Source organism: Seriola lalandi, unplaced genomic scaffold, assembly GCF_002814215.2.
Source record: "Seriola lalandi dorsalis isolate HSWRI2012SDOR001 ecotype SW California unplaced genomic scaffold, Sedor1 jcf7180002054816, whole genome shotgun sequence".
Lineage (NCBI taxonomy): Eukaryota > Metazoa > Chordata > Actinopteri > Carangiformes > Carangidae > Seriola > Seriola lalandi.
In genome coordinates, this window is record NW_019525369.1 from 74,325 (window position 1) to 98,282 (window position 23,958).

A 23,958-nucleotide genomic window follows, 5' to 3' on the forward strand; every position below is an offset into this window, starting at 1 on the left:
TGAATAAAGCCTCTCTTTCATCACAAAGTAGTTGTCTCAGAGAGAAAAAAAGTTCCATGTTAATAGCTTCTTTCTTTCTTTCGAAGCTTCTCGGCTCATGCCAGCTCTGCTAATGTAGACGACTCCTACATAACTGCTTTTAAAACACGTCCTCATTTTGTGCCTGCGGCATCTTTCCATATGTTTTCATGCAGAATATGACACTGGCAAGTTAGAGAGAAAAACTACAAAAGACACATAGATTAAAAAACAAATGCGATTAAAGTCCCTCTTACTTTATCAAGAAAGGTCTCAATAGGACAAACAAATAGAACTAAATGAGAAGAAGATTCAGAGTTTAAAGGTCCATATAGTCTAAACGTAGATGTCCATGTGTTGTTTGATTATAAAGCAGGTCTATGTTCTATATTAACACTATGAAAGTATCAAAGCGCTCAGTCCACAGAGAAATGCACAAAGCCTGTATTCAGAAACTGAGCCTTGAAACCAGCTGTCAGGACTTAAAATGTTTAAGATATTGGACCTTTAAATTTGTGAAAAAAATCAGATATAAAGGATTAAAAGAAAAAAAAAAAAAATCAGTTAGACCATTCCTGTTCAATAAGAGCATTCATCAAGACACCTGGGGATTTTCACTGTTTTGAGTCATAGCGATCATCCTTTATCTAGCTGCATGATTGATGCAGTGGTTACAGTATACGGCTCAAAAACTGTGAGTCACAGGACAATGAGAAGGTGAAGAAGAAAAAGTATGCATGTTAATGTTGGCGGGGCTGGCCAAGCTCAAACAACAATCCAAGCTACAACAATCAATTCAACAACATTCAATCATAATTATATTGGGTGTAAACAAGAGTAGATACTCACCCTGCTCCTTGATCTGTCTGATCTGCTTCACCGTCTCTTTGAGGATGGCACATTTGTCTGGTTTGACGTTGAGGTCGTCCATGTCGTTGATGTTGGCGAAGATCAGCTCTGCCAGCTCCTCGATGTATTTGTTCTCCTGCTCCCGGTTCCTCCTCTCAGTGCTCCTCTTCGGGCTGGACGTAGAATGAAAAAGAAGATGAGTATCTAAATAGTTCACTGTTAAATGTCCAAATTTCAAATTTAGTGTTTAAATGAAGACTTTTGTGTTCCTTTAATATGGTACAAGCTGAAGATTTGCTGTTTTATGCTTGTTTTTGCTTGAGTTGGATGTGTTAGCATTAGGTTAGTGTCTGGCATTAGGTCAACTGAACATAAAAAATACTCCCATAAAGTTGCTGAAAATCATGTTTCCTTGCATAAGTGTGTGCAGTTATTATTTTGTCTTTTGGGAAACACTGAGACATCCTCACTCTCACAGCAAGCTGACCTCCTCACAACCTCACTGCAACCATAGCTACAACATTCATCTGTCCTCATTATAACCTCAGTATGTCGTCACTACATCCTTCATACATCCTCCCGGATCAGAAAGCACAACTCGTTGATGCTTATATAAACCACTGTCTGTAAAAATGCTGCGGCAGCATTTTTTCTCCATCAACCTGCAAGAGCCTCGACCCACAAACCACATTAACCTCTCTCTCTGTCTGTCCTCTCTTTATCTCTTTGAATAAAATGTCATCCTTTTTAACCTTTTTACAAAAAAGACCCACAAACAAACTTTTTATGAAAGAAGATTATTACAAATTACTGATTAGATATTATATTACTTATTTGACATGTTTTTGGAGCTTAGAAGAAGGATCAGAATCAATCAGAATAACAACACACACATAATTAATGACTGATTGTACAGTGCAATGTTATGAAGCTCCTGTTTCTGAAGATATTATGAGCTCCCGAAGCATCATTATTGTACTGAAGTATTGTTGTTGGGAGGATGCGTGTTTTGATACTACAGTGAGGATTTATTGGTGTTACAGTAAAGATGTACTGGGACTGTGGACTGTGGATGAAGGTCTTCACCTGGGCCCCAGGAGGTCTGACTGACAGTCCTTCCTCTTCAGAGAGTCTCCCCCTTTAGGGGGCTCCGGGGTGTCCCCCCTCCCACTACTCATCTTCAGCAAATATCAGTACCTGGAGGCAGAGACAGATAGAGGGGAAAGAGAACATTGTTGGTCAAAAATATTGTTTTAAAAATGTATGGAAGATCATAATGATATACTCTATGATTTATGCTTTTAGCAATTATTAAACATAAAATACACAGTGATATTTTGCCATGTTGAAACAGCAACTTTTAAAGGTCATACATTGTATAAAGGTAGATGTCCATGTTGTTTGATTATAAATCAGGTCTAGGTTCTATATTAATACTGTAAAAGTATCAAAGCCTCAGTCCACAGAGAAATGCACACAGCCTGTATTCAGAAACTGAGCCTTAAAACCAGCCGTCAGGACTTCTGAAACTTTGTGATGTCACAACAAAGCAGTTCTTTGGATATACATATTTTTTTTTTTTTGAAACTTAAGTTTTTATTGAACTTTTACAGGCATGGCACAAGACAATCTCAACATGGTACTCCACACATGGACAGATAGAATAGGCGACAGACAGATACTCGATACAAGAAAAATAACCATACACATCCAAGTACAGGCATCCAGAAATCCATACCTTTAACAAAACATAAAAATGAAACCAAAATATCAATCCACCTTCATATAATCCCAAAACCTACCCCAAGGGGTCAACCCTCCCCCCCCTGTCGTCACTCAGCCTATAAAGCATACATTCATATGATGCTGTCTCGCAGTCATCGCATATATCCACTCTTTCACCCGTGGAGCCTCAGGTGCTTTCCAGTGTCTCAAAATTACTCTACATGCTGTCGACGTACCCACAGAGACAACTGAGAAATCACTCCTGTCCGCAGTGGGCAGCCGGGATCTATCCCCCAGTAAGCAGAGCTCCGGGTTCAAAGAAATTTCTGATCCAAACCAATTACTCAAAATGTTCAGGATCTGAGTCCAGAAAGACCTGATCAAAGCACACTCCCACATACAATGAAGGAAAGTTCCAGTTTCTTTTTTGCATTTCCAACACAAATCTTCACCCACAAGTTTCATTATATACAGACGAGATGGTGTATAATAGTATCTATGTAAAACATTGTACTGTGTAAGTTTTCCTCTCGCTTCTCTCACATATTTTCCACAGTCAGCCTCTTTGGATAAATTTGAAATCATACGCATAAAGTACAATTTGCCAAATTGCTTATTATTAAACTCATAATGTTGTTTTTTGATGTGCAAGATAATAAAATCTGTGCCATCGTAAGGATGCTTTTAATCTAGATGCACTGAATTCGTGTGGAAGTTAAAAACCTCACCCCTGACGGTGAAAAGTCTTCTTCTCTGTACTCCATGAGCTCAGTAACATTCTTAACCACACTATTACAAGCAGACAAGAATTCATGTGCTGAAGATGTACACAACCTGTTTGAATGATGCATAATCAAACAAGGAGTGTGCTCGTGACTCATGAAAACAATGTACCATTGTAATGTGCCTGCAGGCAATATGTGGGAGGCCCAGTGGGAATACAGTAGGTGTAAATAATTACTTCTGTTAGAAATAGCTAATTCATGTAGGCATTCGCGCTGTGCTTACATGAACGTTTCTGGCATTTAAGTTGACATCTTCAACAGGAGTCATACTGTTGAGGAGCCACACTGTCTCGATAATCTCTCTGTGAACATGAAGCTACTGTGTGTGCGCAAGAATAAAAAAAGAAGGAAAGTCAAGGTAGATGGAAAGAGATTAAAAGTAAACACCCATTGGCAGGAGAAGTTACACCATATGGTCACCTCATGCTGCTAGACCTTCTACCAAACACTGATGACAAAACTCATCTTGTTGGCCCAACACCAGGCAGCTCTGCTGTGTGTCCTTGTTGGGTTTTAAGGAGTTGAAACAGATTTACAGGTCTCATTCATCGAAGTTCAAAAAGGTGTTCATATGCAGGACTTTTACTCTGTTGTTTGCTTTTCTAAAGGTTGTTTGATTTTAACTTTTAATTTTTTAATTTTACCCTTCTCTGTCTTTAAGATGATTTTTATGGCATGTTTGACCAGTGATGTTGCAGTTATGGGGTAAAGAGGCTTTTATTTGTCTCTGGATTCAAGAATTGCAAATGATGTGTGTATATATATATATATATATATATATACTGTATATGTATATATGTGTGTGTGTGTGTCTGTGTGCGTGCCTGCTAGTGTGTATGTGTGTATCTATGTTTCTGAATGGGTTTATTTGCTTTTATTTTACTCTTTATGTAAAGTGTCCTTCGGTGTCCTGAAAGGTGTTTATAAATAAAATGTTTTATATTAATTATTATTAAATTTGCATGAAGTGCTTCAACAAAAACACAGCTGCAAAGCCAAAGATGTGGGTAGTTCGACAAGATCGAAATTGAAAATAGCAGTTAGTTGCACTGGAATTAAGTCGGCAAGTTTTTAAGCATAAATTTAAAGTTATTTCGGGTTTAGGCCCTCTAGCACATTGACATTTTGTCTATAGGCATAAACTTTTTCAGATGATTTTCTTAAACTGGTTATCAAATAGATGCTTAAGGAAACTGACAGATTATCTTCTAACCTGATTACAAATTGATGTATAATCTGGTCTTTTTAAATGTGACAAATCTTACACACAATCACACACACCGATGAGGCAGAGGCTAGCAGTTACAAGCACTGGGAGAAGAAGGTGTGTGTCAGGGCAGTAGGCCTTTAAGGCCCTTCAACTGGCCAACACATCACCTGACTGTTACATAACAGTCTGTGGGGCTGATACTGAGCAGATGAAGGCAGGAAAGCGGGATAAGGGAGAGAGAAAACAACAGGGAGGGGAGAGGGAGAGAGAGAGAGAGAAAAGAGAGACGATGAGAAAGAAAGTGAGAAGGACAAAGATAGAAAGAAGGGAAAGTGGAAGGAAAAAGATGTATTCAGTGAAAGCGCAGCAGAACAAAGGATAAGAAGAGGATCAAACGGATGAACGATGGGTTTATCGGTGCGTACGGGAAACATTTTCTCACACAGACATCAAGTCAGCAAGTGCAAATGTACATAAGACACGTGGGTGTGGATGGGGAGGGGGGTGACAAGAGGAGGAAAATGGGAGGGGGGGGGACATCTATTGCTCTAAATAATAATCAGGCCTGAGGAAGGAGGAGAATATGGCCTAATTACACCAGGAGAGGAGAGGAGAGGAGAGGAGAGGAGAGGAGAGGAGAGGAGAGGAGAGGAGAGGAAAGTAGTGTCTTTGGCTCTGGTTGAACTGATAGTTCCCATAATGCAGGGAGAAGCCTTGTTAATCAGCTGTTATCATCACCAGTCACCTAGTTATCAACACTTCTTGCTATCACCCAATTCTAGCCAGGCCAGCAGCACGGTTCTAATGTCAGGCTGACAGTCAGTCTGTTTATCAGTTGGTCCACCACTGATATTCAGAGTGAAGTATCTCCACAACTATTCAATGATTGTCATGAAAAGATATTCAAGGTCTCAAGAGGATGAATTTCTAAAGTCTTTGGTGATCCTCTGACTTTTCTCAAGCACCTTTTAGTTTTTTATTGATCTACTCAACAATTGTTTCAAGGATTGCCATGAAATCTGGTAAAGACATTCATAATCCACAGAGGATGAATCTTTAATAACTGTGATCCCCAGACTTTTCGTCCAGTGCCACCACCAGGTCATAATTGACTTTGGTTTATGACTGAATGTCAAAACATTTCAGCTTAACTTGTATTTTGTGTTTAGAGCTGATTAGCTAATGTTAGCATACTAACAAGCTAAAGTAAGATGGCGGATATTGTACACATTATCCCTTCTGAACATAAACATGCTAGCACTGTTACCGTGAGCATGTTAACCTGTTTAGATTTATCTCAAAGAACCGCTGTGACTCAGCGCAACCATCAGAGGGACTTGACTGCCCCTTTTTCATTACTTTGGTTGCTCAGGTCCTTTGTGCCATGGTTTAACTGACTTTAAGTGATTCCTTAAGTATAAGACTAAGATAAGGAGAAAACCTTAAATATTAACTTAAGGTGTTTTGTGCATCCAGCTCCAGAACCTTAAAAAACCCACTCTTAACCATGATGTCCTCACAACGATGGTTTCAAATCAAGCTTTATCCACACAACCACAGAAAGACACGTATACACACACACGTATACACACACACGTATACACACACACGTATACACACACACGTATACACACACACGTATACACACACACACACACACACACACACACACACACACACACACACACACACACACACAGCATCACATAATCATTTAATAATCATTGTCTCAAGCAGATACACATGGGCCCACAATTGCAAACACATATATGGAGAGACACATATGGCCTTGCATACACACACACACACACACACACACACAGACAAACACACAATGAATTAACACTAATGTACCCTGCGACAAAAGCCTTTAGCCTGTTCAGCCCAATACTAATGCAATCAGAGGAGCCAAGAGCTTCACAAAGAGAGACGGGGCCAGAGGGTCAAACCAGCCATTAAGGAATTAAAGCTGAGGACTGATCACAGCCTGCTTAAGTGGACTCTGTCTCCAATAGAAACCATCGCTCCTCCGTTTCTTTGTTGTGGGTTTCTGAAAAACCAGTAGTGACAGGGTGAGGCTTTAACAGGTGTGTTCTCATTATGGTGCTACATGACGGAGCGTTTTCACGTTAAAGCTGCCTTATTTTGACCAAGGAGGAGACACTGCCACTTGAACTTCAGCATACAGAACATGCACCATTCCTTCCTCACAAAATAAACGCGTTTAACGTTCACGCCTGAATTCACTATATGGGGTGTGTTATCATTTATTTAACTACAAACTGTATTTCTGGCTTTCAAGGAATATCTCTGTGGTTTTTCTACTTCCTGGTGTGTTACAGGTGACAGGGAGAAGGCATGGTGTCAGATTACAGCCAGACAGAGGTCAGATGAGAAGAAAGAGAGCGAGAGCTGCAACCTATTTAGCAGATTGGCTTGTTAAAATAATAGAAAAACGAACTAGCACACAAAGTGAAGGAGGGTTTGTTAATATAGGGTCCGGATAATTATACCGTGCAAGAGGGAATGGCTGAAAACATGAATAAATGGTCGATGTGACAATCACCATTTGCATGCGAGACCTAGCCTGACAAAATGATAGTTGTCATGGAAGTAAAACACACTATGGGTGGTTATTAAAGGAATGAGTCATCCTCAGGCCTTAGCTTGCAGAATAATTGAGGTTTTGAGCATGTAACAAAAAAAAAAGAAAAAAAAGAAAAGACACTGACCACGCAGTCTTATGTAATGACTGACAGCACAAAATTAAAGCTAATGTGTTTTTGCAGGGACTGTGGAAAAACTCCATCTTTATACTTAATATAAGAACACATTAACGGTGTGGTTCTTGTTTACTGTAAGGACATTAAATGTTAAACGAAAAAGTTTTTTGTCCCTAGAATTAAGTCTACATAATTTACTGTTTCAACTCCGTGTTATAGACAACGCAGCTCGTCTGAATACTGCTTTGCATTATTGAAGCTACACATTCAGGTCTGTACATATACCGAGGAACACTATGAGTTAACACATAAAACAAGGTTTAATTAGGTTAAGTATAATTTTTCAGACTCTTTTTCTCAACTTGCTTGAAAATGACTGGGTTATATTCTTCAAGCCAGTAAAAGTTTTCAGCTAAAACAGTCTGAGTAGTTATCAACATTGGTTGTTTTGTTTGCACGCCAGAAAGGCTGAGAAATACTGGAATTATATAGTCCCGATGTAAACGCGACAGTGGGTTTGACAGTGGTGACTGAGAGGTGGGACCCTCCTCCCTTTGGCGTCTAAGCTCCTGTCAAGGCCGCAGTCTAAGCCAGCGAACCCTCCCATCACACACAAACATAAAGTAGATTTAATACCCTGCTGCGGCTGGATTAAGAACACTGGCTTCTCCCACACTGAGGGGCCTGCAACATATGATGGTGTGTGTGGAGTGTGTTTGTGTGTGTGTGTGTGTGCATCTCTGCGTCAGGTTGTCCATGTAAATACGTCCAATCTCTTTATGTACATCTCTGCCGTTTGGTGCCAACGGTGATGCTGCTCTGAGCTGGCGGCTTTATGGTCGGTGGCTTACCGACTGTTGCCAGGGACGACAAGCATTTTGTTGATCTAGCTGGCTTTAGACAACATCAATTCTATACATCAAGGTAAACCCAACTTTAAATTTAACAAAGACTAATTTCACAGAACAAATATGTCAAAATGTAACTGCAGATTCTGTCTCACAAACCATGTTTGACTTTCAATTACATTTTTAACTAAACCAACACAACTCCAAGTTATTAGGGAACAAAGTAGAAGGCACTCCTCCAGGCATCTCCGTCAACAGGGAACAAGAAACCATTCTCCACCTTGACACGTTACTTTCTGCCACAAAAACAAAACCAGACTAGAGGTTAGGTTTAACTTAACCCAGAGACCTTTTTAAAAACTAAGAAAAACTCCTGTGTTATTAGTTTAATTATATGATGCAAGTGTGAATTAATCCAGTAGATTCAAAGATGATTTTTTGAGCACCACACTTCTTCATCCCACAAAGTCATTTAACTCCAAGACAGGAATTTCCCACTTGTGGCTTCAAACTCTTCATTTTTAATCTGAAAAGTGACAAAGCTTCCACTTGTCACTCATCTATCTTTACTCTAATTCACAATTCCAGCTGTGCAGTTGATGCTGGACGTATGTGAGTGTACTCAGTCCTCTGAGAGCGACACACCATACTAACTGTCGCAACCAAAGATAGATTATTTAAGATTAGTTATTTCATTGCCTGCTTATATCGAGCCCTCATTTGAAGCTTAATTAGAAGTCTGCCTTAATATGGCTTTAACATTAAAAACGCTGCATATAGCCAAAGAGGATAACAACGTCGGTTTCTGTTAATGCCCGACAGATGTCACAGCACAGTCCAACACCCAACGAATTTTTTTTTTTTTTGGGAATCTTTTTCAACCTTAAAACAATCTGCATGTCACAGCTGGCCTATATTGACATACTAAGTTCAGTGCCAGAACAACTAATGGTACTTCTCAGGAAAAAAGAATTGCAGAGGGATGTTGCTGCACATTCTGATTTCCATTACGGCTTTGACAGTTGTGTGTCCTTTCAAATTTCATGCAAAACCTTTGCTCTCACAAAGCTGATCCGACGTGTATGAAGCTGTACCCACATTACCCGGTCCATCCTGATAGCCATTCTTACAGCTGAAAAACGCAGTATTTTCATAGTCTGTCAGGCTGTCAACCAGTTCTGTATATCTAAAATGTGGTCACTATGACAACAAAACAGCTGCCACCTGGCAGGCTGGTCCTTTTTTTTATTGAATTGTTGTCAAAGTTTCCGAGGACTCCTTACACCGGTGTGCTGGAATGGAAAGCAAACACCTTTCTGTGTGCTGAGTCCCCACAAAATTCAAGCTGTACGCATTGACCCACTTCAACCTATGCCCTTTATTTTCTAAACAGCCGCCCCCACCCCCGTCCCAACACTTCCTTGTCTCAGTAAATACAGCTTAACTGGTATTTGAGTAACGGAAAAGGTCAAACTTTTGACTCAGTGTCACCTGAGCGCTATTCCATTAAAAAAAAAAAAATGTTGTTTCATATTTGGTTTTTAATCTCATCATCAACATTATGAGCTTTAGCTAGAGCCACGGCTAAATGAGGAACACGCTACTGTCACCACTCCATTAGAATTTTCCATATGGTGATGAAGGTGAACCTCAAACTGCATGAACCAAGGAAATCAGCTGTTGGACTGGAAGCTGATCTCAAGCAAGTGCAGCGCAGAAACACCAGAGCAACAATCATAGCATCAAAAGAGGCAAAGATTTTATTCCTTTAAATGAACTGTTTACAGATTAGCTTGTGTGCAGGCTGCTCAGCCAGCAGCTGCTCATTACTCTGCATGTGCAGCTTCATGTAATGTGAGAGCCTGATCGATTATAGACCAGAATCAATACCACTGAACATGCCTGCCCAGATGCTAACTCAATTGTGAGTATGCACAGATGCACGCATGCACACAGGCCCATGAAGACACACACACAAAAACCAATACTATTCCTAATGCTATTTCACATGTGCACCAATTAACACATGCAAGACGAGCAATAGTTCTGATTCTCACACAAGCAACCCAAAGCAAAATTGCAAAATAAGTGAAAGAGCAGAAAAACAAACATTTAAATCATCTGTAACTCTGATGGAGTTGGTCTAAGGAACTTGACAACTAACGCAAAAAGTCCCTCATACCCTGACACAGCACAGCACAAAAGCCACTGATCCACACACACACACACACACACTCTTCGTGCAGGAAAGACAGCAGAGTGGAGCATTCGTGCCCCAAATCTGTCCAGTGGTGGTTAAACCTCTGGACCCTTGAGCAAGCATGGAAAAACACAGTCAGGACGTCAGAGTGAAGCTTGTAGAGAGATAGAGAGAGATAGAGAGAGAGAGAGAGTGGGAGGCTTTGTTTTTTTGTCAGCAACACTCACCCTCGCTTGTTTCGTCACCAAATCTGGACACAAACTCTTGAGTCTTCTCAGCTCGAGTTTCATATCACAATCTCTAATCTCATCTAATCTAATCAAGTCACTACTGTGGAATGGAAACGAAAAGGTTTAAATGTTATTCATAGTGGAGGTTGTAATAGTACAGTAAGCTTACTAATCAGGTCAGTTGACAAAACAAGAGTCACAGTTTGATGCATGTCATACTTCTCAAAATAAGTATTACAAATGTACAGAAGCCAAACTTGAACATTTCCACTTTAAATTCCTGTAAATGAGACGAAGACATGCTGACACTATGCCAGATTCTATACACCCAGATTCCTCTGCACGAAAAAAACAAAGAAAACAACACATATCTTTTAATAGCCTGAAAAGTTGGTCATCAATACAGCTTCCATCTGATATAAAGACTCTGCTGATGGGCTCTAGCTTAAGAAAAGGTAGCACAAAATGAAAGCAAAAACACAGAGATACTCTGCAGGAGTTTCAGCCCGGAGGTCAAACTCCACCTTCAACTCACTGAATGACTTATCTGCAGTGGTAGCCAGTGGTAGTCAGTGTGAAAATTAACATACAGTCACAGCTGAGTGGCTTCATAAAACTCCTACCTCTGTTTCTGGCCTCTGTGCATATGAAAAATTTCCTTCAAACGAAGTTCAGGGAGAAAAAAAAAAAACCTGTGACATCATTTTCTCAACTATAGGTGTCGCTTAGTGAGAATAGTTGTTTTTCAGACGGTGGATATCTGGAAAATATATGAAAGTATAACTTGCGGAATATCAAACAGTTAACTAACGTCTTACTAACTGGAAATGCTGCATTAAAAACTCATAACTATTTCATATTTTTCTAAAGTGTGAACTTGTCATTTTGAAACTCATCAACAGGCTCCATAAAACTGTGAAATTCTTGCTGGTTTTGCCGCAGCTCTCCCTCGAACGACTGGCTGTACGTACACGCTTTCTGAATGAGTGTTAACAGCAGTTGTTATTGAAGCAGAGCAAACTGAGTTAACAGTTGGCTGGTTAGACCTCAGGTGACAGAGCAGCTACTGGCCTGCTGACTATGCACTCTGTGTGAGAGAGAGTGTGTGTGTGTGTGTGTGTGTCATTCACAACCACTCCCCCCAAACACACACACACACACACACACACACACACACACAAACACACACACACACACACACACACATACACACACTGTGTCAAAACCACAATAATAAATGGCAGCTCAAAGTCCAGTTCTGACGAAGACGGTCACGCACACTGTGACCATCAAACTCATCACTGTTATGGGAATAAATACACATTATTATTATAATATTATTATTACCAGCTGTGACAGCGTGGCTGGTATTGTTTTCACCTTGTGAGTCTGTGTGTGTGTGTGTGTGTGTGTGTGTGTGTGTGCTGTAGCAGGAACTACCACTGAGGCTGTTTGGAGTACTTTGGCAGGTGTTTACATGTGTGTGTGTTTCTGTTGTCAATGTGATAGCATCACAACTGTTTAAGATACAGGCATGAAACTTTACAGATGTGTAGCTGACATCAAAATGAAGGTGTTCAAAGATGAGTGTGGTCTACCCCATGAGTACTGACCTCTAATATGTAATAATGTACTAATGACTAGTGACTACTCATGGGTTGAAATGTCAACATGTTGACTGGTGTGAACACATCGCAACATGGTCTAGTTACTACTAGAACTGAAGATGTCATTCTATAGTTTATCATAATGAATGTTAATTTGAATTGTCAGAGTACACTCACTCATACTACAAAATAAAACAGTAGGAATAAAAACAAACATTTTCCCATAATGTATCGTTTAAATTATGATTAAGATCCAAAAGTAAACAAAACAGTTACTCAACTGCCCCAGATCCCAACACAGGGGTGGAATCTTGTATCTCTCCCCCGTTGATTAACAGGTACGTCAACACAGGGACTAACAGCTGATGTTTAGTAATGCAGCTTAAGGTTTGTTCAGCAATGTTAGAAACAAGAGTCAAACAGCTGAGAAAGCTAAAAGTATTATTCAGCTACAAGTCAAATTCTCTTAAAACACTTAAATCATGAATGTAAACAGAACTCAAATTTAAACTGTCCAGCTTTCTGTTACTCAGAGTCTATGTAGAGTCTGATAGCCACTCACCTCTGCTTTGGTTAAACCTGTCCATAACCAGTCCAGAGCCGGCCAACCATCCCATGCCGGCCAGGCAGTCACACTGGGTTCTCACACCATGTACATAGTCAACACACACATACACATGCACCACGTAAATACAGACTCGTTGTGTATTTCCCCCTCTCTCGTCTGTGAGATTGCTCAGTCTGTATGTGTGTGTGTGTGTGTGTGTGTGTGTGTGTGTCATCTGCGCCTAATGACAGCTGACAAACTACATGCCACAAATCCTCTCTCTTTCTCTCTTTGTCCCCTCCCCCATCACGTAGACACACACACACACACACACACACACACACACACGCTCACACACTCCTCCCTGTCTCCTCCCACAATACACACACACACACACGCACACACACACACACACTCCTCCCTCCTGTTAGCCCATAGGCAGAAAAAAAAAAAACCTCCCTGTCTATCTCTCTCTCTCACACAGCCTTTCTAGAGACTGAATCATTTACATGGCCAGTTGATTTCACATTTTGGACTCACATTACACACTGAGGCAGAGCTAAGTATTATTTCCATTTTACACAGGTGCACCACGTATACAAAAACATTGAAGCTACAAAACTGAGTTAAATCTTATGAAAATGTACAAACATATTAAAAGCACTTGAGAAAATGCATGTTTATGATCATCATGTACAGTGATGAAACGTATGCTACTGCATCAGCCAACAAGATAATGAAATGCCATGATATTGACAATGGGATGGTACTTTCTGTCTGATTCTGTTATATAATAATAACATACATGCAACAAAACCAAAAGTATGTCGATACTGGGGCATAAATGCTGTTGGAGGTTTTCCACAACGTGCTGGAGCCTGGCTGCAGGGATCTACAGGTATAAAATTCCAGTTACTGCAACCAGTTTATCCCTATAGCTCTTCCACACCAAACAGGGAAAAGCATTTCTTTACAGAGCTGGCTGTGTGCGTTGGGGGGTATTGTCATGTTGACACAAAAACAAGGGCCTTCCACAAACAGTTGCCACAAAGCTGCAAGCACTCTTTCTGTCTTAAATGTATAGGTACCACTTTACAAAAAGACTGCCCTTATAAAGGATTTACAAATAGTTTATAATTAGGTGATGCATTCGGTTGTTAACACTTTGTAAATCATAAATAAACAATTATTAACTAGTTACAAAAAAGTTTTCTTTTATTTATATTAAGTTTTCGTTATAAATAATAGTAACTCATTATGAGGTTAATGATCAGTAAGCATTAACTTGATCTTGCCAAATAGTGAGCCTGCATCAATATATGAAAACTGTGTTATAACTAGTTTATATTTGTTCATTCATGATTTATTAAGTGTTAACAATCGAATTAATAACCTAATTATAAACCATTTATAAATCCTTATGGGGTAGTCTTATTGTAAAGTGGTACCAAAGTATGTAACGTTAAGATTTCCCTGCAGGCCAGCCCAAAGACCAAAGGCTGCGTAGTGAAAACCACATTAGCAGGAGCAGTTTGAATCCTCATTCACGTCTCAGCAAACCAGTTTGAAAGCTTTTTCCCCAACCAAGTCTGCAAACTTTCAAAATCAAAGCAAATGGATGTCTGTCAGAAACAGTGAAGCCAGTGAGTGACAGAGAAAGACTGACAAAGGCTGTTACTGTACATTCAGCACTTACATAATAAGCTTCATCCCTGTTTTGATAATAAACCTCACACTAAGTGAGATGGCAGATAAGACAATTGTATGTGAGAAAGAGACATAGAGAGAGAGAGAGAGAGAGAGAGAGAGAGAGAGAGAGAGATGGGTAATTTTAAAAATGACAAAAGCTCTAAGTGCTGGTGGAAGCAGCTGTGTTTCACAGGCCACACACACGCACACGCACACATACGTGCGCGCACAAGGCAGACGCATAGAGCATATTTGCACAAACAGCTCTCAGTCGAGCACACAAACACACACAAAATTTGTAGCTGTCGTTCTCACTTAAACACAGACACCTCTCTTGCTCTCTCTCTCACTCACTCTCTCACACACACACACACACACACACACACACACACACACACACACACACACACACACACACACACACACACACCTTTCTCTGCTTTCACTTTCCATGTTGTCATGTCAGGATGTCCCTGAGTTGCTTTATGAGCTGGTTGCAGTTACAGGGAACCAGTTTTGATGCTCTGCTGTTTAAACTCTGGCAGGGTTTCTCAACCTTTGATCCCACTGTGAAACCATTTCGCTTCTTAAGTTCTCATAACCCCACCTCTTCTTCTTGCTTTAGATCCACTGTATCACTCTGATTTTAAGTACTAAAGTACACATTCACATAGGCTGTTGAGCCCTGTGGCGCTGTGCACATCATCATACATACAGTGTACAAGTAAAGAAAGTGGCAAAGAAACAAAAAACAAACACCATTTATCATAATGAAATGAGGTCACTTACCTCATATGCACAGCATCCTGGGTAAACATCCACAAAGTGATACCTTGTGACATCATTCAGTACTCTCTGCAAAACACATAAAAAAGGAACAATGCTTAATATGTTAAAAGACAGCGGTTTGGTTTTTGCACTTGCAACAACTTTTCACCTCTAATACACTGTATGTGACAAGCTCTAAAAATGGACGATCCTAAACTTCCCATAATGCAGTTCAATTGGGGATTTTCATTGTAAAAAAAAAAAAATAATAAAATTCTGTGTCCCAAGTTTGCAATGCAGACCTTCTGTTAAAATGTTTACTCACACTCATCATAACTCTTGTGATATCACTCTACAGCTGTTTTTACAGTACTTTCCAAGACAAGTAAAGTAACTTTGATGTGTAAACCTTAGTGGACTTTCCTGTTCAGTTTCCAGGGCTGAGGCACAACAGAGTGAGACACATCACTGCAGGAGTCACTCCTTCACCGAGTACAGCTCGGGGACACACCCAGGATCGAATGTATGGAAGTGTGTGTGTTTGATAAATACGATGTTTGAGTTTTTAAACAGCGTAAAATCATTTTTTTTAGACTTTCACCTTAAACATCGTCTCACTCTTGCCCACAATAACAAGAGAACCTGCTGCTTTTCCCAGACACTGACCCTGCCTGGGAGAAGGATTCAGAGAGCTCCGAGGCCTTTTTCACACTGTGAGGCTGACCCGGGCCGCTGTGGTGCTGGTCCAGGTTCATCGAGTTCCCACTCCACAGTTCGCCATCACAAACATCCTATTTTATGAAACTTTATTTGAACAGCTGAGCTGATGCAGAAAACCTGCTTGAACCTCTCTCACAGGCGCAACTGGATTAAGAAGCATTTTAAAAGGATGTTCAGCTTTTATTTCCATGTTGCCAACGACCTGCGTCTCCACTGAAAAGTCAGATCGCATATCCTGTTGCCATGCCCTTGAGCAAAGACAGTGAAAGGCTCTACCTGCTCACTGACTGTCAGTCACGCCCCACCGTACCGTATGTAATGGGGTGAAAACTCATCTTATCGCGTCACATGTTCTCTCCTCAGTGAATCACATTCTCTCTCCCACCTCCTCTTATTAATGTAGTAAAAATGTTGACTCAGAAAAGGTTACGCTGACTTTGACCGAACATATTGCCATTTCTGGCTTTTAATTTTCTTAAAATGAAGCTTACTGCATTGGTTGCAAATTAGTCAGAGTCAGATCTTCAATGAAAATGCCTACGAAAAAGTCAACAGGAACACGAGTTAAATATGTGAAATGGAAACACCTATTAAAGGCAGTCCTTCCCACTCGCTCCAATTAAGTAGAAATGGGTACTACATTTATTTTTAGGCTCTTACTGTCAATGACTTTCTTATTGAGTAATATATGTTGAACCAGATCCAGTGTCACATTGAAAGAATCACAAAACACTTCCTCCAGCTAGTGTCGGAATAGCAACACAGCAACCTTGTTTGACTATTTGTCCGCTTGTTGTGCTATTGTTGTCTCTTTTCAGACTGTACGTTTATATATTTTTAGCTAATTGCGCGATTACATTACATTTCCGTTATACATGTAAAAGCCCGACTAGCGACAGGATTGGAGAATCAGCTCTCAACTCTTTGTGCAACACATTCGTTTCATGCCTTGTTTTGAAACTATGTTAAATTGCATCATCCCTATTAAATAAATAAATAAATAAACACAAGCAAAACACAAGTCAGCAAAGCTCTGTACTATTTCCCAGTGTCAGTGCATGCCAGCTCTTTTAAAGAAGCAATTTGGTCACATTTGTTTGGCGGATCAGCACATCCCAGCTATTGTACCTGGATTACTTCTATGTATGGCGAATCCCATGATGCAATTTGTGTTACACATCATTTTCCTTCATATTTAATGTGAATACTTTGAGGGGAAACCTGATGGAAGACTTTACAGGAGAAGATACCATTCTTCAAGATCCGAACCTGTCTTAGAAATTGGAGCCAGGTTCTTGGGGGTGGGGCAAGAGGCAGGAGCAGGCCTTATGGGAAATGTGGTCTGGTGAGAGACAGGTGACCAAAAGTCTGCAGCATGGGCTTTTTGGTTTATAGGGATTCTCCCAAGGCACCACAGTTAGTATGATACTGATGCACTGAAGTTTAAAATGCAACATGTGGCAGCTTTAAAGTTTACTTGTCTATTTAATCAGAACAGTGAAGTGGTGAATCTTTACCATGAACTACAGTTGAAATGCTGCAACTGCAAAGTAATAGTTAGGACATAGTGTGTGTGTGTGTGTGTGTGTGTGTGTGTGTGTGTGTGTGTGTGTGTGTGTGTTTGCATGGAAATGGTTACTGACAACACCAAAAGAAAAAGCAGTAAAAAGAAGAAGTGAGTTTTTTTGGTCAGTGGCCAAATCTGAAACATCTGCTGGCTGGCTTCCCTGGTGTGTGTGCGTGTGCGTGTGTGTGTGTGTGTGTGTGTGTGTGTGTGTGTGTTTGTGTGTGTGTATGTGTATGTGAAAGACAGCCACCCTCTCAGTCAGTTGGACACAGCCGACTCAAACCACAGAACCACTTCAACATGCACCTGCCACCGCTGAGAGATGGCTGCGTATGTGTGCATGTGTCAGTGTGTGTGTGCATCAGTGTGTCAGTGTGTGTGTGTGTGTGTGTGTGTGTGTAGGAGGGATGGACAGCTAATCTCTACCCAACTGCTTTGTGAATTGCACAAGCACACATGCAAGTACAAATGTTCCTGAACACACAGTGGGAGAAAGACTCTGTGGCTGTGATTCAGCTCAGTTTGTGCACTTGAAAGTTGTGTAGGGAGGTGACATGTCAGAAAGTTTTATCAATAATAATCCCAGGAAACATTCCTCAGTGGAGCTGTCACAGACTGTGAGATATGATTAAAAGCTGGAAAAACGAGTCTGTGGAACTTTATTTAGTCAAAAAAGTTGTCACATTTCCTGCTGCAAGAAGACAATGCTCACCACAGAACATTTTAACAAGACAGCCCACAATGTGCTTCTGGGAAAGGACGGACAAAAATGCAAATAACTTGATCGCACAACATACTCCCCTGAGGTACAGTACAGTTAACCATCCCTTCCTGAGTCCAGGGAGGGGAAATGTAAACAGACTTGCGCTGTAGCTTGCAGCATTTTGTTGTTGGATATAGAGAGTTTCACTGTAACTTATTTGCAGAAGAGATATTACAGTAGACTACCACACACACACACACACACACACACACTGTAAGACCGTATGAGAGAGGGAAGAGAAGAGTGAGAGAGAGCCACAGAAAGTCAATGAGAGACACACAGAGAGACGGCCTACTTCCTGGCTGTGATTAAACTCTATGGTTACACGTGATCTGCAGCCACACTGCGCCCAGAGCTGGTTTACAGTACCATCACATAACACAAGTTGACCGCACTCTCATAATCCTGGCCAGAATCAAGACGTCCATCACCACACGTATAACACACTGTACTCTGTGAAAGAATGACCCATCTGTAAACAAACACATCTGCGGTTCTCAATTGAGTTGACAGTGATGCATTTAATTTTTTATGATAGTGATGCATTGCATCAAATTACATTACATTACTGATAGCCAAGATGTTAGATCTGTGTTGGTGCTTTTTAACTTTAACCGACAGCTCAGCAGCAAATACTCAAGTCCTACTTAAGTCACAAAGTATCTGACATTGGACTGACTTGTAACAACGTCTTTGTCTTCAGACCCGACTCTTTAACTTTTACTAATGACAATAAGAGCCATTCAAAAGATTAGTCAGGCTTCTTCCAGCGGAGAGCTTTTATATTTTTACAACCGTCCCTTTATCCTCAAACTCCTCGCAGCACGCACCCCACAGCCACAGATGTGTGACGCTGAGTAAAAACACAACAAACCAAGCTGTGTCAGCCCCAAACCAGTTTTGATTGCATCTGGGGGTGAAAAAAGAGAAGTTGTCTGTAGAATGAAGTCTAAGAGTATTTCCTGGTGCAATAAATTTCATAATGTCGTGATGAAATTACTCATTTGTCCACAGAGATTCAGGTGATTCTGAAAACAATGTGAAAATGAGATTGGGGAAGTGTTGCATCAAAATTCAACTATTGAATTTAAACACTAGCATGAATTTTGGCCTCAATAACCACAACAATATTTCTTGGATTGATTAACTTCCTCACTGTCATCGTAGCAACAACGCTGCACCGCCAAAAAGCGGCGATGAATGCCACAATTAGCTTTGGCCACGGCCTACGTTTGCTCTGCAAAAGCCTGTTATGCTATTAGCTTGTATTATCCGACTGGAGGCCTGTGGACTCTTTCTCTCCCTAACTCAGCCCTGCTGTCACAGTGCAGGAGAATTACAGCCGCCGTCAGCTCCAGCTAACCAAATTAGCACTTGTTATGCAACCTGCTTGACTTGGCTCCCAGGTCTGGTGCTTCAACCCTGCACAGCTTTCATTAAGGTTTGCACACAGGACGGCCCTGCTGACTGCTACAAGCCTGACTGTACATATGTGTGTTTTTTTTTTTCTTGCACTTTAAAAAAAAAAAAAAAAAAAGCAGTTTTGCTTCCTTTGTGAGATGATCAAATGCCCGAAATTCCTTCTTGTTATATGTATTTACTACACAAAAGCCCAGAGAGTCTAAAGACAGAGAGAGAAAACTCAATCAAATGAGATTCCTGAAATGATCTGTAACATCACAGCAGCATGGTGGCATATAAAATTCCCTGTTGTTGACCTCTGACCTGTGAATTTGCATCATGGATGAACAGAAACTGTGCCATCTTAATGCTTCCTGTGCAAATGAGTCACTGATTCTAGCAGTGTCCCTACAGCCTGTTCTGTAGAATACTACACCACTAGACTACACACAGCAGAATCCCTCTCACTGACTGTTTACAATCCATGACTTGCCTTATACGTCCAAATCATGACATCACATCCTGTTTCTGTGCTGAGTGCGGGGCACTAAAACCTATTAGCTACCCCGGATCATATTAGCTTTCAGATTGTGCGGTCTATTTGTGTTGTGGTCCTTTCTTCCTCTTGGTTGAGTCTCTGAATAGAAGAGGATCCTGTTGCACTTTTTCAGGCAGTTTCATTCATAGAAATAAAACAGATAGAACAGATACCGTTTACAGCAAGACCACTGAAAGACATGTCTGGCTGCTACACATCAGGCAAGCCACTGAGTGCACAGAGCATTTTGCAAATGCTAGCTGGGGCTCTACCCGCAAGTGTAACGCCACCGTGGCTGCTGTCTGAAGAAAAGATGAAAACTTGAATCAACTGTTAGCTGGTATAAAATGGGACTCTGGTAGATTTTATATTTGTGGTTCTGTCACAAAACCGTGGAGACAAAAAACAGCAAAATTTTTATTTACAAAATAAAACTGTACATGATGCATGATGCTGCTTAATTCTTAGTCTTCACATTCCTACAAATGCACATTCTTCTATTACTAATACATATTACTTACGGCAACTGATGTGTGAATGTGTCACACGAGTAAAGTATGGTAGGCATCAGATGGTACATGTGCATACATTATGTGTGTGTGTGTGTGTGTGTGTGTGTGTGGTGCTGGGTAATTAGAGCACTTGGCCTCAGGAGGATCAGACTTGGAAGACAACTGTCTCTGCTACGTGACAGAAGGCCAGGTGGCAGTGTGTGTCTGTGTCTGACATAAACAAACACTGTGGAGTAGACAAACGCTCACACATCTGCACACACTCAACACCAGGAAAATGTACAGATGACCCACTGTTGAGTAGAATTAAACTGGGACAATGTGAGGGTAAAGTACTCATCCTCTGAAGGCATGAAAAGGTTTGTTCCTTCATATGTGGAGGACACCAGCTGTTGGATTACGTGAATCCAAGCTTACCAAGAAATGTTCATCACGTTTGTTTGGTTGCACTCTTCACAGTGCCGATGCTGTCTAACTTCATTGCTGCAGTAAATGTTTACATCCCTATCACCTGGTTAGCCTGCGCTTCTTTTACTGCATACCGACAGCCAAATGAAACAGCATCAGACCTAAGGACATTCCGTCTATCCAATTCAGTCATTAAACGTTAAAATATTAAGGCAAGGATTCGATGATAATGGTTTAAAAAGTGCATATGTATTTCATTAGCTTGGATTTACTTGGTGGAAAACCTGCTATAGAGAACTGCACAGTCAAGCCTCTGCCCTTCCTCCTCCTCCTCCTCCTCCTCCTCCTCCTGCTGCTGCTGCTGCTGCTGCTGCTGCTGCTGCTGTTGTCATTGGTCAGGGCATTTATTTGAGCCCTCACGTGGTTTAGTGAATTCAAGCGACTAAGGATCCCACACTGGGCAAACTGCCAATCTCATGTTAAGATCTTGTTCTTAAGTACATTCCTGCACTCTTGCTGCAGCACTTACACATAAGGTACTTTTGGCATTGAAACAGTATTGAGGCACACTGGCATATGAGCAGGCAAATTGCTGCCATTGTACAATAAAGCAGAGGTAACCGAATGATTAAAAAAGCAGTGACAAAGTAGAAACAGATCCAGTTTGATCCTTGAACATAGAAAACAAGCATGCACACCTTCGAGCATCTAAGAGAAAAAATAAGAGCCAAACAGATTACAGAAAAGGGGGGATACACAGAGATCCTGGCAACCTGGTGTGTGTGTGTTGCAATCCTTTTCAAAGTTCACTTTGGGGTGCAGGGAAGAGCAAATAAGCTTGAAAGAGCCAAAAAATCATGAGTCCAGCCCTCAAAGATAACATATCCCGAGGGGTCCGATGGCACCTGGCACGTAGGCAAATTTACAGGTTCTTTATAGTAACATACCAGCACATCAGCAAACACAGGCAAACCAACACAACAGCAAATAAAGACAAATTCTTGTAACTGCACTGACAAATACCTACCCAACTGTTAGACAATAAGGTTTAAGATGAGCCGTATTTCTTTTCAGCATAAACTTGTGCAACTCTTTAAGAAAAAGCTCTGAAAGCTCATTCAATGCCATGCTACTATTATGAACACACATAATTATCATAGAAGCACACAAACACTAAGTGGTCAATATGCAATGAATGCTCAATGGTACAAATAATATACAAGTCTTGTTTTGTAAATTGGCTGTTAAAAGCATGCATGTTAAGCTTTTAAACAGACACAACACAATGCAAAGCACTGATCCTCAACACTGAAGCAATAACATGTATTTGTTGCTGTAAATTTACATGCATCTTAAAATGTATGTAATTTGTTGAAGCGAATTTTTTTATTGTGTGGACATTTTAATATGATTAATTAATTAACTTATTTATTTATTAAATATTTTTGTCTTGCCACCTCTCGTACTGTATTTTCTCCTTGACATATTTTGTTTAACCTGATTTTATTCCCACTGGTATTGCTGTGAGTGAGATTATGATCTAGAAATAATACATTAGTTTAAATCATTTCCACATTTTCAAGGATCAGTTTTACTTTATTTTTTCTATTACAGCATGATTAAACATACCTCTCTTCACCTCATTGCCTTGGGCTGATCGATAAACTGCCAAGATAACAAGAGTAAACGGGAACAAGATCGGACACTGGTCGATTTTCTCTTCAAAATATAAGCAAGAAAAAGAAAAAAGACTACGAAAGTAACAAAATTAACACTGGAGAATCGTGTCGTATGGATGTTGGACTTGAATATACTAGTTGTTTGGCTACAGCTACGATTTTCTTTGTAAACCACGTAAATGGGGTTATCTCAGTAAATAGTCCTCTGATACTGCACTTGATTTGGATAGTGTTTGACAGCTTCAAAACAACAACATGCTATATGACAGTTCATTGGAAAACGTGCATCTGTAGCTAAATGTGGTAATCCACACACAAAATACAACCTATCAAAGAAAATGTAATTAAATACAAAAAGTGTGTTTATTTTGAAACACCACACCGGAACTGTGTGGCTATAGCTGTTTCGCTTGACGGTTGAGTCGGTTGAGGAAGTCCGAGCGATATCAACCGGGAATAACTCTAAATTTTTCTCCGCAAAACTACAATAAGTTCAATTCAGTCACACAAACACCTCCAAAAATCAACCAAAGCTTAAATTTACGGGTCGTGAAATTTTACTTCGACAACAACAAAACACAAACGCAGGCTAACGTCGGGTCTCACGGTTCACATAAACTCGCAGTTGTCGCTTGTGTGGATCAGGAAGGGGGTTTTAACAGCTAACTGTTAAAGTTAAACAAGCAAAGTCCGGTTTGGGATATTTGAGCAGTAATCACACAATGTTTGAACGCGTTTAAACACGTAAGCGTTTACTTTTTTCACCAAACACTTGAGACCCGGCTGTGGATTTGCCAGATAACCGGCGTAAAGTAGCGTTTTTTATCCGTCTAGCTAACGATAATTTCGTCTGAAAACAGTAGTGATAGCGGTCAGTCAATTCCACCGACATGTCTTCACCCAACAACAGTTCATTAAAGAGGCTAAAACACCGTGGACACTGACTGATAACCTGCACGATAAACACCGGTCGATTCTAACATTATTTCCCGGACTCAACTAGTTCACCCAATAATATATTTTCATAACACCATTCAAATTTCATAACGGTAATGTCGCGGCGCTATTAACAAGGCAAAATGCACCATAAAGTACGATAACCTCGGTATAAACCGGTACAGACACTTTACAGGAATATTATATGGTTTATTATTTTTATTGGGGGGTGGGG

General features: G+C 40.5%; 1 protein-coding gene across 7 annotated transcripts in view; it reads right to left on the reverse strand.

Annotated features, from left to right (window-relative positions):
• Positions 1 to 23,958, reverse strand: part of LOC111669755 (nuclear receptor coactivator 2-like) — a 50,740-nt gene that overhangs the window by 26,565 nt on the left and 217 nt on the right. For 5 of the 7 annotated variants that reach the window (XM_023426206.2, XM_087179275.1, XM_087179277.1 and 2 more), the window contains exons 2-4: positions 15,221 to 15,286; positions 1,954 to 2,064; positions 868 to 1,040 (exon numbers count right to left, since the gene is read on the reverse strand). In XM_023426206.2, coding sequence (XP_023281974.1) covers positions 868 to 1,040; positions 1,954 to 2,045 — 265 coding nt within the window. In that variant the 5' untranslated portion in view covers positions 2,046 to 2,064; positions 15,221 to 15,286. Of the gene's footprint in view, positions 1 to 867; positions 1,041 to 1,953; positions 2,065 to 12,757; positions 12,995 to 15,220; positions 15,287 to 22,737; positions 22,768 to 23,958 lie in introns of those variants that run through there. The other 2 variants (XM_087179274.1, XM_087179273.1) reach the window with 2 other exon arrangements.